General features: G+C 66.1%; 1 protein-coding gene across 4 annotated transcripts; it reads left to right on the top strand.

Annotated features, from left to right (window-relative positions):
• The first annotated feature begins 277 nt into the window (after nucleotides 1-277).
• On the top strand, nucleotides 278-17,214 carry CASKIN1 (CASK interacting protein 1). Of its 4 annotated transcripts, none has more exons than XM_011290707.4 (20): nucleotides 279-446; nucleotides 5,514-5,565; nucleotides 5,676-5,773; nucleotides 5,982-6,127; nucleotides 6,227-6,322; nucleotides 6,451-6,581; nucleotides 7,018-7,126; nucleotides 7,206-7,314; nucleotides 7,423-7,517; nucleotides 7,681-7,798; nucleotides 8,737-8,838; nucleotides 8,933-9,021; nucleotides 9,098-9,182; nucleotides 9,269-9,360; nucleotides 10,183-10,293; nucleotides 10,383-10,484; nucleotides 11,862-12,000; nucleotides 12,081-14,147; nucleotides 14,803-15,241; nucleotides 15,526-17,214. In XM_011290707.4, the coding sequence occupies exons 1-20, from the start codon at nucleotides 353-355 to the stop codon at nucleotides 15,623-15,625; spliced, it is 4,374 nt and encodes a 1,457-aa protein (XP_011289009.3). In that variant the 5' UTR covers nucleotides 279-352; the 3' UTR covers nucleotides 15,626-17,214. The 4 variants fall into 4 exon arrangements, with proteins under 4 accessions (XP_044903332.1, XP_011289009.3, XP_044903330.1 ...); XM_045047395.1 differs by lacking the exon at nucleotides 279-446 and adding an exon at nucleotides 4,928-5,193; XM_045047397.1 differs by lacking the exons at nucleotides 10,183-10,293; nucleotides 10,383-10,484 and having other exon boundaries at nucleotides 278-446.
• The last annotated feature ends 216 nt before the right edge of the window (nucleotides 17,215-17,430 follow it).

A 17,430-nucleotide genomic window follows, 5' to 3' on the forward strand; every position in this document is an offset into this window, starting at 1 on the left:
GCGGAGCCAAGGAGCCGGGCGCGCGGCCGGCGCGGGCGGACGGAGGTCAGCGGCCGCAGGAGGGGGACCCAGGCGTCCGGGAGGCGGCGCCAGGTGCCGCGCCCCCGCCCTGGGCCGCCCCCCGCCCGTGACGCGCTCCCCGCCCCTCGGCGCCGGGAGCCCGAGCCCGAGCCCGAGCCCGAGCCCGAGCCCGAGCCCGAGCCCGAGCCCGAGGACCGCGCCGGGCGCGGGCGGCGGAGGAGGCGGCGGGGGAGGCAGGAGGATGCGGCCGGGGCCGCGGGGCCGCCGCCGCCGCCTCTGAGCCGCGCCGAGCGCACGGAGCGCAGCCGCGTCGCTGCGGCCCGGCCGCGCCATGGGGAAGGAGCAGGAGCTGGTGCAGGCGGTGAAGGCGGAGGACGTGGGGACCGCGCAGAGGCTGCTGCAGAGGCCGCGGCCCGGGAAGGCCAGTGAGTGCGGGGGGCGCGGGCGGGCGGGGGCCACCTCGGGCGCCGGCCCCCCACCCCTCCCGGCGCGGGGGATGCTGTCGGGTCCCCGGGGGCGGGGCGGGGCCAGCGGCGCCCAGACCCTCGGTCCGCACCCCCGCCTCCGGCCCGTCCCCCAGCCCCCCCCAACCAGCCGGCACCTGGCCGCAGGCGTCCCCCTCCCTTCCCGGGCTACGGGCTGACAGCTGGAGGGCTTTGCTGGGCCGTCAAAGGGCGAGGCAGATGCCACCCCCCCCCCCCCCGCCCCGCTTCCCCACCGTGGAGGGAGGGAGGGGGCCCTGGCGGTGAGGGGCCACCACAGGACTGACAGTCCCTGTCAGACCCCCTCCCCGCCCCATGTTTAATAACACGCTTTGCAGGGAATGGGGGGCAGGACCATGCTGGGGGTGTGGCTGCCCAGGCATGGCCGGCTGGGGGCCATTTACTCATGCGGGAGCAGAGGCCCAAGGTCGCCCAGCCCAGGGCAAGCCTGTGCTCCAGGCAGGTGCAGACCCTGCCGCAGACCCTGGTCCTCTCTGGCTTCCCTGCTGGGAAAGGGGCTGGGCAGTGGGGGGAGGGGGCTCCCAGTGGCCATCCTGAGCTTGCGCTGTGAGGGCCCCTGGGAAAGGTTGGGAGCTTGGAGTCCTGATCCCAGCACTCATCCCAGCTCAGCCCAGAGCCTCCCCAGGGGCCACCGGAGATGGATGGATGGGTGTGTGGACCAGCTGGGTGTGCGGCTGCGCACGTATGGCCATGTCAGTGTGTCAGGGCACCTGTGCGGGCGCGGGCAGGACTCTGCAGGGTGGCACGTGCGGTCTGGGTGCCTCACTCTCCCCCCGCCCGCCCCCCCCCCCCCCCAGGGACTGTAGGTAACCCAGGGCACATATATACAGTCTGGCTCTGTCTTGTGCTCTCCAGGCCCAGGGACGGTCTGCTAGTTGGGGTCAGCTTCACGACCTCAGGGCTCAGAAGGGGAGGGCTTCTAGACCGAGGCAGCCTTAGCCGAGCCTTGAAAGCAGGTGGAGGGATTGAAAGGAGGGATTGAAAGGGAGGGAAGACAAGGTAAAGGTTTCCACCTAGTGGTCACGCGCCCTTGGGAACCGAGGACTCCGGCTCTCCAGTCCTCAGTCTCCTCGTCTGTAGGATGGGGGCGGTTTTGGTCCCTGCCTCACAGAAGAGCACGCACGAAGAACAGGTACTTCATACGTGCTCGGGAAGTGCTGTGACTGTCTCCTTAGGCAGCCCCAGACGGGCTTCAGGGGAAGCGGGGGCATCAGATTGGGCCGTCCAGGGAAGGTTTGGGGACTTGTACCTGGATCTTCGCATTTGTCCCTGCATGGTCTGCTTTCTGGGAGAGACACCTGCCCTGGGCCCCGTATCTGGGCTCTCTGACTCACAGGGGCGGGCGTAATAAATCAGACAGAGAAATCCCTCCATGAATTAGCTCGGTTGTCATGGCAACGCTGGCCTGCTTTGGAGTAAGATGTATTTTGATTCAGCAAAGTACAGGCTGGAGTTTGGGCCATGGGGTGGGGGGCATCCAGCGGTGCTCTCTCGGACCCCCGGACTCCAGAGGTCTTCCCTGGATAGTTGTTTCTGTGACCTCCACCCACTTCTGGTACCTTCCCTCCACCCCAAGCCCTGAGTGTTGCCCCAGGGTCTGCCTCCAAGCAAGCCTCCTCTCACACGCTCAGGCACCGGGACCCTCAGCGGCTGTCCTTGAGGGGAAGGAGATGGTGCTCTGGAGGGAGAATGCCAGGGTGGGGCTGGCCTTGTGCCCTTTCTTCTGGCCCCACCTCCCCTTCCCCGAATTCACCGCACGCTACAGACCAACATGCCTGTTTCGTCTCACCTTGGCCCACTAATACTTTCCTTGCGGTATCCGGCCAGAGCTCTCTGCCTGGGGTGGGGGCAGGGGGGAGACCACCTGGCCCTGCCTGACCTGGGGAGGTGACAGAGCGCCTTGCCCTGTGCTGGCGTCAGAGGCCAGGACTGCATCCCTAGAGGGGACAGATGTGGCTCTGTGGGGCTGGCAGACAAGTGGCTTCTGTGGTTGGAGGAGCATCTGGGCAGGGGTGGAGGGAGGCCACAAGGGCAGCGTGCGAGAGGGGCTGAGACCCCACCCCCACCCCCTGCCTGGGCCTCTGCAGTTTGGAGTCTGGGGCCCACCTCAAGGGCAGGGACGGTCCCAGGAAAGTGGTGAGAGGACTGGGTGACAAGAGCTGGGAGAGCCCAAGACATGGGGCAGGTTGGGGATGAAGTTTATGTAATCGGCCACGTGGAGGCTGCAGGACTTGGGCCCTTGTGGACCAGAGAAAGGGGACCTCTGGGTCCCCACCTGCCCCCTTCTCCCCTGCCTCTCAGGCCCCTCCAGCCGTGCCTGCTCCAGCGTCACACAGAGCGCCTGTCTCTGAACTGCGCCTCCCCAACCCCAGGCAGGCTTCGGTTGTGTGACTTCCCTGTGAGCCCGGGGCCCACCACAGGAATTGGGGGTGCTCCAAGATCTCGGGCTCCCCTCCACCAATTCCAGCTACTTTCCCCTCTGAGGAGACCTGCAGCGAGGAGGGGGTGACGGGACCTCAGCGGGATCCCCCCCTCGTGTAAGGAGTGGTCTTCCTGATGGGGACTGCCCTTCCCCACTGGTGTCTATGCTACTTCTGGGGCCTTGACCTCCAGCCCCTCTAAAATTTCAATGCCTGCAGGTGTGGCCAGGTGAGAGGGGTGGGGAGACCTGGCTACCTTGGAATTAACGAGAAGGGGGAGCAAACATCAGAGCTGGGCAGAGTGTTCTAGAAGAGAACATCCTGAGCATGGCCCCCAGGGGGCAGGTGCTACGGGACAGCAATGTTGGGGATCCAGGGTATCTGTTCCGGCACCAATTTACCTAGCATCTCATATGGGCCCCGCACTGTTTCTGCCACCAAGGATATGGCATTGAGGACAATAAAAACCCCATCCTTCTGGATCGTGTTGTTTAGTGATGGAGACAGACAACAATCATTAGGCAGTATTGATAGGGGCCAGAGAGAGAAACACAACAGATAGGGACAGGAAGGGGGTTGCCGTTCTAGATGGGGAGCCCGGTGGGGCTTCTCCAAACAGGTGACATTTGGATAAAGTCCTGAATGACATAAGGGAGAGAGTCATGGGGATAAATGGGGGAAAAGCAGCCCCCCTCCACCATATACACAGTGTGTGCAAAGGCCCTGTGGCAGGGGCCGCCAGTGTGCTGTAGCGCCATCACTGAGGCTTGTGTGGCTGGAAGAGGGCTGATGAGAAAGTCAAAGCGAAGCAGGAGGGCCGTGTCCTGTGAGCCATTGGCCAGCATTGGTCTTTGCCCCCAGTGACACAGGAGCTGTTGGAGGGTTTCAGGAGAGGAGCGATGGGATGTGACATGTTCTAACAGGGTCCCCCTGACCTCAGTGGTACAGAGGAAAGACTGAGGGGCAGGGTACAAGTGGGGATGCCAGTGGAGAGGTGATGGCAGCGATCCTTTGAGAGATGCCGGCCTGGTCAGGGTGGTGACAGTGACCGTGGGGAGAATAATAGGGCCCCGAGTGTATTCGGAGGTCGTCTTGAAGGTGGAGCCAAACAGGACTTGCTGATGGAGACACTATCGGGCGCTCAGGGCTGACTCCAAGGTTTTGGCCTGGACCACTGAGGGGAGGGTGGCTTTGCTGCCACCTTAGATGGACATCAGTGCCCCAAAGTGTGTGAGCAGGGCGGGAGTGGGGCAGCGGAGACGCCTCTTTCCCAGGAGCCTCTGCTCTGCTCTACTCTGTGCAGGAGAAACCCCTCGCTGGAGAGGTTGGGGGTGGGATTCCCACAGAGCTAAAACTAGTAATTGCCACTTATGGAGGCGACTCTCTGCCAGACCCTTCATGCTTTAAGGGTGGACGCACACTTAAGCCCATGAGGCTGGCCCCATTAGCCCCCTTTGAGCTCAAGGCCAGGGCTATAGGGCTAGTAAGGGCCCAGTGAGACTCTGAATTTGAGCCCTACTGACTTCGTAGGCTCTGTGGGCCCTTGAGGCCTCACACCATGCATCCTGCGGCTGAGAGCCAAAGCTGGGGCAGTGGGGGCTGCTGTGGGTCACCAAGCAGCCCCTGGAGCAGCCCCTCTGTGACTCAACTCCCTTGGGTTCCTGCTCTTGGGGGCCCCTGCCTCCATCCCTGTCCTGGGCCTGGACAAAGGGGCTTCTGTCCTGCCAGCCCCTCCCTCACAGAGCGACTGACCCACAAATGGGTTATGTAACCATGGCCCAGACAGGCAGGGGCTTGGCCTGAGTCCGGCTGGAACCGAGCCCACAGGGAGGGTTTCGGTGGGCTCCCCTCCTCTGACAGTCAGCTGGTGGAGGCCAGGACCTGGGTGGGGGGGGGCGGTTTGGGAGGAGACTAGGGACCCAAAGGGAGGGCTTGGGCCCCTCGGGCTTCAGGCAGACTGATCCCAGTGCCCAAGTGGGCCCTTGTAGATGTGGTGGCCATGCTTGTGTCGTCACTCAGGGGCACCAGGCCGCCAGCCTGCCTCCCCTTCCTGCCTTGCCGGGTGGGACTCAACCACACGGGCAGGCCCAGGGCTGGGAATGGGGGGAGGCTGCACCCTGAAAATGCAGATCTTCCCCCAGAGATACCCCCATTTCCGGGTGTTCCAGCCTTCCCAGGCCACCCCCGGCCCCATCTGGGTCCTTTGGAGAAACAGATTGTGCCGGCTCTCTCCCTCCCGCCATCGGCAGGTGCTTAGCCAGCGTCCCAAGGGAGGGGGTACATGTGCACATGTGTGTGCCTGTGTGGGTGCACAGCTCTGGCTTCCTTCCCCCGGGGGGGACAGGCTTGGAGCCTTTGGCTCTGTGAACTTACCAACACCTTAGTTCAGTCCAACAGCTGGTACCTGGAGCTGAGTGCAGGGGACAGAGATGAAATGTTTTCTGGCTAAAGACTAAAGATAGCTTTGGCTCTGAGCCTGCCAGAGAGCTAGCCAGCACCCTCTGCCTGCTCTTGGGCTGCCTGGAGGGGCTGGGCAGAGCCCCCCTCACTGTCCCTTTCCCATCCCTAGAGCTCCTGGGCTCTACCAAGAAGATCAATGTCAACTTCCAGGACCCAGATGGGTGAGTTCTCAGCCAGGGAGATGCCCGGCTGGCAAGGGGTTCCAGGGGGGCTCCTGCGGAAGGCCGGGGTGCCCGGGTCCTTGCCTTTTCATGCCTGTCGCCCGCTGCAGCTTCTCGGCCCTGCACCACGCGGCCCTGAACGGCAACACAGAATTGATCACCCTGCTGCTGGAGGCCCAGGCTGCTGTGGACATCAAGGACAACAAAGGCAAGGCCTGATAGGGACCTCGGAGCCAGATCAGGGGGTCAAGGTCAGGGGTGGTGTCTCTAGAGACCTGAATGGTCCCATGATTGAGGTGTCAGTCCGGAGTCTCCATCTGGGTGGAAGCGGGATTCCATGGGATCAGTATCCTGCGGGCCTGGGTTGGGTCCAGGGTCAAGGGCTAGCTCCCAACGGGCCCCCTGCCCACTCCTAGGCATGCGGCCGCTGCACTATGCGGCCTGGCAGGGCCGGAAGGAGCCCATGAAGCTGGTGCTGAAGGCGGGCTCGGCGGTGAACATCCCGTCTGACGAGGGCCACATCCCTCTGCACCTGGCGGCCCAGCACGGTCACTATGATGTGGTAAGGGACGCCTCAGGGTGGGGGTGGGGAGGGCCCTGGCATGGGCGGTGCCAGCCCAGCGGCCGCCCTCGAGTCTGACTGCGCCCTGCGGCCCCACAGTCCGAAATGCTGCTACAGCACCAGTCCAATCCATGCATGGTGGACAACTCGGGGAAGACGCCCCTGGACCTGGCTTGTGAGTTCGGCCGCGTCGGGGTAAGTGTCCCCAGAGAGCTGGGTGGGACTCCATCTGCTCTGTCTTCCCTCCTGGGGTGGGGGAGGGGAGACACGCCTGCAGCCTCCCGCCCCATGTGCGGGCCCCCCTTCTCTGACCCCTCCTCAAGGTGGTCCAGCTGCTTCTAAATAGCAACATGTGCGCGGCCTTGCTGGAGCCCCGGCCGGGGGATACGACCGACCCCAACGGCACCAGCCCCCTGCACCTGGCAGCCAAGAACGGCCACATTGACATCATCAGGTATGGCCGAGTGCGGCTGGGGGGAGGGAGACCCGGCCGTGGGCTTCCTGCTCCCGGTTTAGTGACAGGAGCAGCCAGGGAGCCGCGGGGATGCCATCAGGCCTCCGCGTGCAAAGGATGCCTCCGGCCGCCCACGTAAAGGATGCACTGGAGGGGCCTGGGGGGTGGCTTCTTCAGCCCCAAGCCCAGGCTGTGGCCCTGACACTTGCTGGGCGACCTCGTGGAGACACTTGACTTCTCCGAGACCCCGCCGTACGGGTTAGCACGAGGCCAGCACTTGCACCAGTGCTTGGTCACTGTCAGACCCCCTGTTGCCCGGGAGGCAGGGCAGGGCTGGCTCACCCTCAGGGCCTGGGACCTGGGGCCCCATGGGGGGATGGGACGGAGCTCCTGCCACGAGGCACTGCCCGCTCCCACCCGCCCACCCTCCTTCTAGACTCCTCCTCCAAGCCGGCATCGACATAAACCGCCAGACCAAGTCTGGCACGGCCCTGCATGAGGCCGCACTCTGCGGGAAGACAGAAGTGGTCCGGCTGCTGCTGGATGTGAGTCAGGGGGCCGGGGGAGCTGGGGCAGGTGGGGGCATGGGGGCTCCTGACGGGCCTCACCCTCTGGCACATACAGAATGGGATTAATGCCCACGTGAGGAACACCTACAGCCAGACGGCCCTGGACATCGTGCACCAGTTCACCACATCCCAAGCCAGCAAGGAGATCAAACAACTGCTTCGAGGTGGGACCAGGGCGGGGTTGGGGGGGGGTTGGGGATAATGGGGAGGGCAGGGCTGGGTCAGGCCAGCTCGAAGGACTGTGGGGGGGGGTCTGTCTCCTGTGTCCCCAGAGGCCTCGGCGGCCCTGCAGGTCCGGGCGACCAAGGATTACTGCAACAATTACGACCTGACCAGCCTCAATGTGAAAGCTGGGGACATCATCACAGTAAGGGTGGCCCGGGGCTGCGCGGGCAAGGGTGGGCGGGACCCCAGACGTAACGCCCATAACACCTTGTGCAGCAGTTGGGTGGTCTGGGGGCCACCTGCCCACTGGGCCTGTGGGGTGTCCCCCTGAGCATGCCCCCCCCACCCCCCGCCTCATCTGGCAGGTCCTAGAGCAGCATCCGGATGGCCGGTGGAAGGGTTGTATCCATGACAACCGGACGGGCAACGACCGGGTGGGCTACTTCCCGTCGTCCCTGGGCGAGGCCATCGTGAAGCGAGCAGGCAAGTCCCACCCAGGCCTGGGCTTGGGGGCCCGAAGGAAGCCGGTGCACGTGTGTTGGGTGGCAGGGCCACTTCTAGGTGTGGAATCCAGAGTGGGGTCGTGCTGGCTCTCATCAGCACCCCCACACCTTTTCCTTCATTTATTTAATAGACATTGTGCACCAGCCACTAGGAATAGACGGTGACCCAGACGTCCAAGAATGATGGACGTCATTCTTGCTCTCGAGGAGCTCACCTCTGGGAAGGGAGGGGAGCAGGGGCCAGTGGCGTAAATACACGAACAGACGTGACAACTAATGCCATAGGGAACGTGGACGGAGACCTGCTTCTTAGGGTGCTCAGAGAAGCCCCTGAGAAATGGGAGGGGCTGGCCCCAGGCACAGCATCCTGACAGCAGGGCTCACATATGCAAAGGCACTGAGGCAGAGGAGAGCATAAGGGTCCCAAAGGAGGCCAGCATAGCATGGCTGGTGCCGAGTGACTGAGAAGGTTGGGGGGCGAATCCACCGGGCATGGATTGTTTTCAGACGGGGACCACTGAGAGGGTTACCTCCTAGAGAGGATGAGGACATTGACAGGTGGGGTGAGGGTACGGCGTGTGTGTGTGGGGGGGGCAGTTAGGAGGCGTGGCCAGCCTGCCCAGTGTCATCTAGGCTTTTGGGGCCCTCTTCCCCCCCCCTGCTCCCCTGGCAGAGAGGAGGTACACCCTCTGCTCTCCCCACCCAGGACCACAGGGCCACTGGCAGGACTGCCTGGCCTGGGCCCTCTTGCCCCATTCTCCTGCTCTCAAATGTATAGGGTGGGGAGGGGGTCTTCTGAGGTTCTCTCAGCTCCTTGGAGACAGCTAGGGCCAGACAGGCCAGGGACACCCCCCTCTCCATGTCAGGCCCCCGGACCCGGCTGGTCTGAGATTCCAGGAGGCTGTTCCTGGTCCACAGGTTCTCGGGCAGGTACTGAACCAAGCCCGTCCCAGGCAGGCAGCTCACCGGGGCCCTCTGCGCCCCCCGAGGAGATCTGGGTGCTGAGGAAGCCTTTTGCAGGTACGTGGGGGGGCCCCCCGGTGAGCAGGGCAACGGAGCTTCCCAGGCAGCAGCCGGGCCGGCACCCACGGAGGGTGCTCCCTCGTGTTGGCAGGTGGGGACCGCAGCGGCAGCCTGGGCAGCGTGGCTGGTGGACGAAGCAGTGGGGGCCACACCCTGCATGCGGGCTCCGAAGGGGTCAAGGTAGGTGGTCTGGGGGCAGGGCCGGGGTCGCCTGGGTGCAGAGCGGCGCTGGCCAGCCATCCCGTCTGGGTTGCAGCTCCTGGCGACGGTCCTGTCGCAGAAGTCGGTCTCTGAGTCCAGCCCTGGGGACGGCCCCGCCAAGCCTCCAGAGGGCTCCACAGGTAAGAGCAAGGACGCGGCACTGCCGGCCTGGCGAGGAGGTGGCCCCCCGGGGGGCCCCGGCCCCACCACGCCCTCTTGTCTCCAGGTGCAGCCCGGTCCCAGCTCCCAGCGGCCCACGCAGGGCAGGTGTATGGGGAGCAGCCACCCAGGAAGCTGGAGCCAGCCTCGGAGGGCAAGGTACAGGGCCGGGGCTGGCAGCAGGGAGGGGCTCCCGGGCAGCCTGCGTGGTCTGGCCACGGCGTGGCGGGGGGCCCTTGACAGGCCAGGCCCGTACTTCTGTCCGTCTGTCAGTCTGTGTGTGTAGCTGTTATCTATCGCGTGGGTCATGTGTGTCAGCTAGCGCGTCCTGGCAGTGAGACGTGGGTGTGAGGTGAGCAGGGGACGTGCCTGCGTGTGGGTGGCGATGGTGAGCCGGGCACGTGTGCTTGTGTGTGTGCGTGTAGAAGGCTGCGGGTGTGAGGCGAGACCAGGTGTGTGTGTGTGTGTGTGTGTGTGTGTGTGTGTGTGTGTGTGGCGGGGGGGTGAGCAGGGCCCCATGTGCTGAGAAGGTGTGAGCGGCTGGCTGTTTCCTCCCCCACGCCCCTGGACGGAGCCCACCCGCCAGGGAGTGTGGGGGCTGTGCTGAGGCGCCCCACCCGAGGCCCCGGTCCCGAGCCCCTTACACGGGGCTGCACCACAGGGTGTCCCTGGTGCAGGAACGGGGGGATGGTCAGGGAAGCCCATGACACGGACAGCAGCTGGACTCTTCTGGTGGAGACCACGGGAGGAGACCAGGACGCTGACGGAGCTCGCGACGGCGGCGTCGGGGAGCACACAGTGAGGAGCGGCACCGGTGCCAGGCCGCCCCAGGCCCGGCCACAGGGGGACCGGCGGACGGCAGACCGAGCGGCTGAGGCCTTCGGCTGAGCAGAGAAGGAGACAGCGCAGCGGCCGGGGTGCACGCACGCCCGGTGGGCGGGCAGGCGAGCGAGCCTGCAGCGGGTGCCTTGTGTCTTCCAGAGCGCCGAGGCCGTCGGCCAGTGGCTCGCCACGTTCCAGCTGCAACTCTATGCCCCCAATTTCATCAGTGCTGGCTACGACCTGCCCACCATCAGCCGCATGACCCCGGAGGTGGGCTGCCCAAAGGCTGGCCGCCGGTCACGACCGACATGGCCCCCCCTGCCCCCAGCCTGCTGCTAACGGGCCTCTCCTCTACCTAGGACCTCACGGCCATCGGGGTCACCAAGCCAGGCCACCGGAAGAAGATCACCGCAGAGATCAGCGGCTTGAGCATTCCCGACTGGCTGCCTGAGCACAAACCCGTAAGGCTCCCTGCACCCCAGCGGCTGTGCCCAGGATGGTCAGACAGACAGACAGACTGCCTCCCTGGCTACAGCCCTCACCCGCCCTCCGGGGCTCCAGAGAGAGAAAAGAGGATGGCCTCTGTTTATCTGTCACGGGTGCTGGAGCCAGCCTTCTGGGGGCAGGGGTGACAGCCTCTGGGGTTCGTCAGGGCAAGGGGAGCCTGAAGCCGGGAGGGTGCCCCTCTCCAGTACGCGCTCCCGCAAAGATCCCTCCACACCCGGGCAGCCACCCGGGCACCCGCCTGGCACCCCGCAGCACTGCCCACCGCATACCCACCCAGACGCTAGAGGCCCCCGTGCTGACGGATGCGTGTGCACCCAGACACGTGCGCGGGGAGGGTGTCCGCCTGCTTCGTGTGTACAGACAGCACGCGTGCACCAAATATAGCCAAGGCGCCCGCTGACGACTGCGTGCACACACCCACACATCGCACCGCACGCGCTGGCTGTGTGGATGGCGGACGCCCACACAGACCACGGTTCGTGCCGTGGCTAACCGTCAACCCGTGGTGTGACAGGTTCTGGGCCTGCGCAAGGCGGGCCCCAGGCCTGTGGAATCTACGCTGCCTCTCTGAGCCTCGGGCTGGGCTTGAGGAGAGATCCCGTGGCCACCCGGAGCCCCTAGGGCTGTGGGTCGGCGACTGGCGGGTTCATGCTCAGCGTGCTCCGTCGGCGGCTCGGGGGTGCTCCCAACGAACAGGTCCCCATCCCGCGGGCCTGCTTTGCTCTGTGCACCCAGGGGTAACCAAGTGTGCCGCGTGTTGGTGGGCGAGTGACATCCAGCTGGGAGTGTGCACAGGTGGACGTGGTTCAGGGAGCCACCACGTGCTTCTGGGTAAAGAGCATCACGGGTAGTTCCACGCGTGCGTGACGTGTGCCCAGTGAGGGTGTGGAAGTGGCGAGAGGGCGTGCGTGTGACGTGGAGAGTGTCGGTGCCCGCGTATGGCTGGGATGCACCGTGTGCGTACACGTGTCCGGTCGGTGGTGCCGCGTGTCCGTGTCTATGACGTGCAAGGCGTGTCCCCCGGGGTGCCGTCCCCACGGCTGCCTTGGCAGGTGAGGAAGCTCGTTCTTGCCTCCCCCCCAAACGGTGTCCCGAGGATAGGGTCACCCGTGTGTGTGTGTGTGCGTGTGCTCGCACACGCGTGTGTGCTGCTGGCCTTGGGCTCCTACTGAGGTCGCGCTGTCTCTGAAGCTGACACCTCTGGCCTGTCTATCCGTCCTTCTGTCTGTCTGTGCCAGGCTGGCCCGGTGCCCCCACCCCCGAAAGCTCGGAGTAGCGAGCAGGGTGTGGACAGCTAGCTCGGGCTGCCCTCCGTGTCCCCTGCTCCACAGGCGAACCTGGCTGTGTGGCTGTCCATGATCGGCCTGGCCCAGTACTACAAAGTGCTGGTGGACAACGGCTATGAGAACATCGACTTCATTACCGACATCACCTGGGAAGACCTACAGGAGATCGGCATCACCAAGCTGGGTGAGGCCCCCGGCCCCGGGCTCCTCCGCCTTCTGGTCCCTGCCGCCCTCCCTGGCCTGACCTGCCCATGCCCTACCCAGGCCACCAGAAGAAGCTGATGCTGGCAGTGAGGAAACTGGCGGAGCTGCAGAAGGCAGAGTACGCCAAGTTCGAGGGGGGACCCCTGCGCCGGAAGGCCCCGCAGTCGCTCGAGGTGATGGCCATCGAGTCACCTCCCCCGCCCGAGCCTGCCCCGGCTGACTGCCAGTCTCCCAAGATGACCACCTTCCAGGACAGCGAGCTCAGTGGTGAGCTGCAGGCTGCGATGACTGGCCCGGCCGAGGGGGGCGCCGCCGCCGCCGCCGCCACCGCCACCACTGCCGAGAAGCCCTCCAACCACCTGCCCCCGACGCCGAGGGCCTCCGTGCGGCAGGAGCCCAGCCTGGGTGGACAGGCGCGGCACATGAGCAGCTCTCAGGAGCTGCTGGGGGACGGGCCCCCTGGGCCCGGCAGCCCCATGTCACGAAGCCAGGAGTACCTGCTGGACGAAGGGCCAGCCCCTGGCACCCCACCCAAGGAGACCCGGCCCAGCCGCCACGGCCACAGCGTCAAGCGGGCCAGCGTGCCTCCGGTGCCTGGCAAGCCGCGGCAGGTCCTTCCGCCAGGTGCCAGCCACTTCACACCTCCCCAAACGCCCACGAAAGCCCAGCCGGGCTCCCCTCAAGCCCTGGGGGGGCCTCATGGTCCAGCCCCAGCCACAGCCAAGGTGAAGCCCACCCCGCAGCTGCTGCCACCAACAGAACGACCCATGTCACCCCGTTCGCTGCCTCAGTCACCCACACACCGCGGCTTTGCCTACGTGCTGCCCCAGCCCGTGGAGAGCGACGCAGGGCCGGCCGCTCCCGGGCCCGGGCCCGGGCCCGTGCCCGCGGCCGCCCCCCCGCCCGTGCCCACACTGTGCCTGCCTCCGGAGGCTGACGCGGAGCCAGGGCGGCCCAAGAAGCGTGCCCACAGCCTGAATCGCTATGCGGCATCCGACAGCGAGCCAGAGCGGGACGAGCTGCTGGTGCCAGCCGCCGCGGGGCCCTACGCCACCGTCCAGCGGCGCGTGGGCCGTAGCCACTCGGTGCGAGCGCCCGCCGGAACCGACAAGAACGTCAACCGCAGCCAGTCCTTTGCGGTGCGGCCCCGAAAGAAGGGGCCGCCCCCGCCCCCGCCCAAGCGCTCCAGCTCAGCCATGGCCAGCGCCAACTTGGCAGATGAGTCGGCACCAGATGCTGAGACGGAAGGGGCTGGGACCGAGGATGGCCGGCTGGGGGTCCGGGCACAGCGCCGGCGGGCCAGCGACCTGGCTGGCAGCGTGGACACAGGCAGCGCTGGCAGCGTGAAGAGCATCGCAGCCATGCTAGAGCTGTCATCCATTGGGGGTGGGGGCCGAGCAGCCCGCAGGCCCCCCGAGGGCCACCCCACGCCCCGCCCCGCCAGCCCGGAGCCAGGCCGGGTGGCCACGGTGCTGGCCTCGGTGAAGCACAAGGAAGCCATTGGGCCTGACGGCGAGGTGGTGAACAGGCGCCGCACCCTCAGCGGGCCTGTCACGGGACTCCTGGCCACCGCCCGCAGGGCGCCTGGGGAGTCAGGGGGGCCTGCAGACCACGGCCACTTTGTGGAGGATGGGAGCGCCCGGCAGCGGTCTCGAGGTCCAGCCAAGGGAGAGGCGAGTGGGGAGGGCCCGCCCCTGGCCAGAGTGGAGGCCAGTGCCACGCTCAAGAGGCGCATCCGAGCCAAGCAGAGCCAGCAGGAGAGCGTCAAGTTCATCCTGACGGAGTCTGACACGGTCAAGCGCCGGCCCAAGGCCAAGGAGCGGGAAGCAGGTCCTGAGCCGCCGCCGCCACTGTCTGTGTACCAGAATGGCACGGGCACCGTGCGCCGCAGGCCGACCTCTGAGCAGACTGGGCCCCCGGAGCTGCCCCCGCCGCCCCCACCTGCAGAACCCCCGCCCTCTGACCTGATGCATCTTCCCCCGCTGCCCCCGCCTGACACGGATTCCCGGAAGCCAGCCAAGCCGCCTGTCTCTCCCAAGCCCATGCTGGCTCAGCCTGTTCCCAAGATCCAGGGCTCACCCACACCTGCCTCCAAGAAGGTGCCGCTGCCAGGTCCTGGCAGCCCAGGTAGGTGAAGGGAGCCAGCTGGGGAAGCCCCCCCCCCACCTCCCCACTCCATGGTCTGAGGGGTTTTCCTCTTGAACTTGAGGAAGGCCAGGTGGAATGGGGTGGGAAGCACAAGGTGAAGACCCTTGTGCTCAGACCTCAGACCCTGTCATCCACCCACCCATTGGACAACACTGCCGACCCCAAATTGGGAGGAGGGTGGATGTTCGTCACCTTGCTCAGTGGATGAGGCACAGAAACCCATGGATAACAGCACCTGTTGGAGGGAAGACAGGTGCACGATGCCGGGTCACGGAGGACTCTGGGAGGCTTGAGAGTGACCAAGCTTGAAAGTCGCCCCAGCACTAGAGAGAGGGGGCAGGCTTCCAAGCAGAAGGATCAGACATGCGAAGGCCCCGTGGTATTCAAGCAACCCAAGGGCCAGTGTCTGCAGCAGGCCACACCTGAAGGGGGATGGAGGGGGTAGTGTGCGGACAGAGAAGGGTCTGGAAGCCGGTGACCCGAGCAGATACGCATAGGGAAACGCGCCCCCTGGCGGCTGCAGGGAGCCGGGGCTCCGAGGGGCAGCGGGGTCCGCAGCGCTGTTCTCGAGGGCGAGGCGGAGCGCTGCGGCAGGGCTCTCCCGCCCCCTGTGCCAATCTCCTCCTCCCCGCAGAGGTGAAGCGCGCCCACGGCACGCCGCCGCCCGTGTCTCCCAAGCCGCCGCCGCCGCCCACGGCGCCCAAGCCGGCCAAGGCCGCGGCGGGGCTGCAGTCGGGCAGTGCCAGCCCGTCGCCCGCGCCCTCGCCGGCTCGCCAGCCACCCGCCGCCCTCGCTAAGCCGGCCAGCACGCCGCCCTCGCTGAGCGCCAGCCCCGCCAAGCCCCCGTCCCCCGGCGCGTCCGCGCTGCACGTGCCCGCCAAGCCACCGCGCGCCGCCGCCGCCGCCGCCGCCGCCGCCACCACCACCGCCACCGCCGGGCCCCCCGCCGCGCCCGACGGCGCCTCGCCGGGAGACAGCGCCCGGCAGAAGCTGGAGGAGACGAGCGCGTGCCTGGCTGCCGCGCTGCAAGCCGTAGAGGAGAAGATCCGGCAGGAGGACGCGCAGGGCGCGCGGTAGGTGCGGGGCGGGGTCCGCGCGCGCTCCGAGGCTGCGGCGCTCCAGCTCGAGTCGAGGGAGGGGCGGGGCGGGGAGGGGCTGCGGGGCGGGGCCCGGGGCGGCGGGGGCGGGGTCGAGTAGGGCTGAGGAGCGGAGGCAGGGGCGGGTCGTGCGGGGCTGCGGAGCCGGGGGTCGAATCTTGCGGATCGGTGGAGGCGGGGCGGGTCGTGAGGGACAGGGGCGGGGCCCGGGCAGGGTGTCGCGCGCCCGCGCCGCCAGCTCACGCCGCGCCCGCCCCCAGCCCCTCGTCCGCGGAGGAGAAGAGCACCGGCAGCATACTGGACGACATCGGCAGCATGTTCGACGACCTGGCCGACCAGCTGGACGCCATGCTGGAGTGACGCGGCTGCTCACGTCGGGCCCGCCCGCGCCGCCCGGGGCCCCCGGCCCGCACACTGACCTTTACCTCAGGGTGGGCACCTCTGGGCGCAGCGCGAGCGGGCAGGGCGGAGGGCCGACGGGGGCCAGGCGGGCAGGGGCGGGCCCGTGCTGCCCATCCCCTGCACAAGCACAACTCCTGCCCCCTGGGCCCAGGCCGGACGGCCGGCCTGGAGGACTGCCTGGCCAGGGGACCCGAGGGCTCTAAGTAAATGCTGCTGCCCGGCGGGTGCCCGTCCCCGTCTGCTGCTCCCTGTGCAATAACTGCTGGGCCACACCCGCCCACCCGCGCCGGGCTCTGCCTGCTGCGGGCGAGGAAGGGCAGCCCCTGGCCCCCTGCCCTGAGGCCAGGCCGGGTCTGCCCTGGGAGGCAGTGGGAGGCGGACGGCCGCTTTGGCCCCCTCCCCGATCTGTGGCAGAGCACAGGCCTATGCCCAGCACAGAACTGCCCATTGGGGACTTCTGCCAGCCGCTCCAGCGCAGCACAAGGGACTGGGGCTGGGATCACGCCCCCTGCCCCACTGTACCCCCCAGAATATAAGCTATCGAGAGTATTAATTTATTGGGAATGAGCTGAGGCAGATTTCCCCAGAGAAACAAAAAGGTATAACTTTAACAAATATATATTTAAAGAAAGAAAAAATATTATCGATTCTATAGAAAACCATTTACCAACTGTAAGGACACTGAAGTCTAGCTCAAGACAAAAGCTGTTAGAGGCCCTGGCTGTCTGTCTGTCCATCCTTCCCTCCCTCCGTCTAGGACACCTGGCCCAGTAGCACAAACAGGAGGCTGGGGTCCGGGAGGGTCCGTGCTCCGCTAGGGCCTCCCCTCGCTCTCCTAACTTCTCTGCGTCTGAAGAACTCGAAGGATGTGCCTTGCTCGCTGCTGGGCTGTGTCCTCCACACCGTGGAGCCGGTGGGGAGGGGCTCCCTGCTCTCCCAGGGTGCCGGTGTGAGGCGCGCCTGGGCTCCGGGGGAGCCGTGCGTGCAGCGTGGGCACGTCAGCTGGGTGACCTCGGTGGGTGCAGGGCGTGCATGCCAGGCTGCGTGTGGCGTGTGTCAGGGTGTGCCTGACCCTCCCTCCTCAGGGCTCCTCGCTGGCCCCGTACAGACAGCCTGCCCTCCCCCATCTGAGTTCCCATGGACGCTTCTGCTCATGGTCCAAGGCTGTGTCGTGTGGTCGTTCTTGCCCTCTCTCTCTTCTCCTCTCTCTCCCCTTTCCAAAAAGTACTGACTGGCCTCCTCTATTGTGTTTGCTGATCCACGTGTGTTGGGCACAACTTTGACGTTTCTTAAAAAAAAAAAAAAAAAAAAAAAAAGAATTTAAAAACGCCGAAAACCAGCGGTTGCGAGGCGGGCGGATGGAAGGGGTCAGCCAAGGCGGCATTTGAGCGTGTGGGCCCTTTCCAGCTGTCATGCCCTGATACTTCCCCAGGTGGGTGTGCCTGGCCTCTCTTCAACGGGCGGCCCAGGCTGGGGCTCCAGCAAGTGGGGAGGGGGGTTCCGGGCAGGGAGCTACTGTCAGCTGTCAATAAACAGCAGAAAACAGAGCTGCCTGGCTCACTTCTTGGGGACGTGTGTTGGGGAGAACGGGGGTCTAGCTTGCTCCCGGCAGGAAAGAGAAGTCACCAAGAGGGCCACATCCTGGAGCTGACAGGAGCCCTTCTGTGGCTCCTCCCCAGCCTCCCTCCCACTGGCCGCTGGTGCCCCAGCAAAACAGCATTCCCGGGTGGCCTGTCACCCCAAGGACTATCCCCACTCACAGC

This window comes from Felis catus, chromosome E3 (assembly GCF_018350175.1).
Source record: "Felis catus isolate Fca126 chromosome E3, F.catus_Fca126_mat1.0, whole genome shotgun sequence".
Lineage (NCBI taxonomy): Eukaryota > Metazoa > Chordata > Mammalia > Carnivora > Felidae > Felis > Felis catus.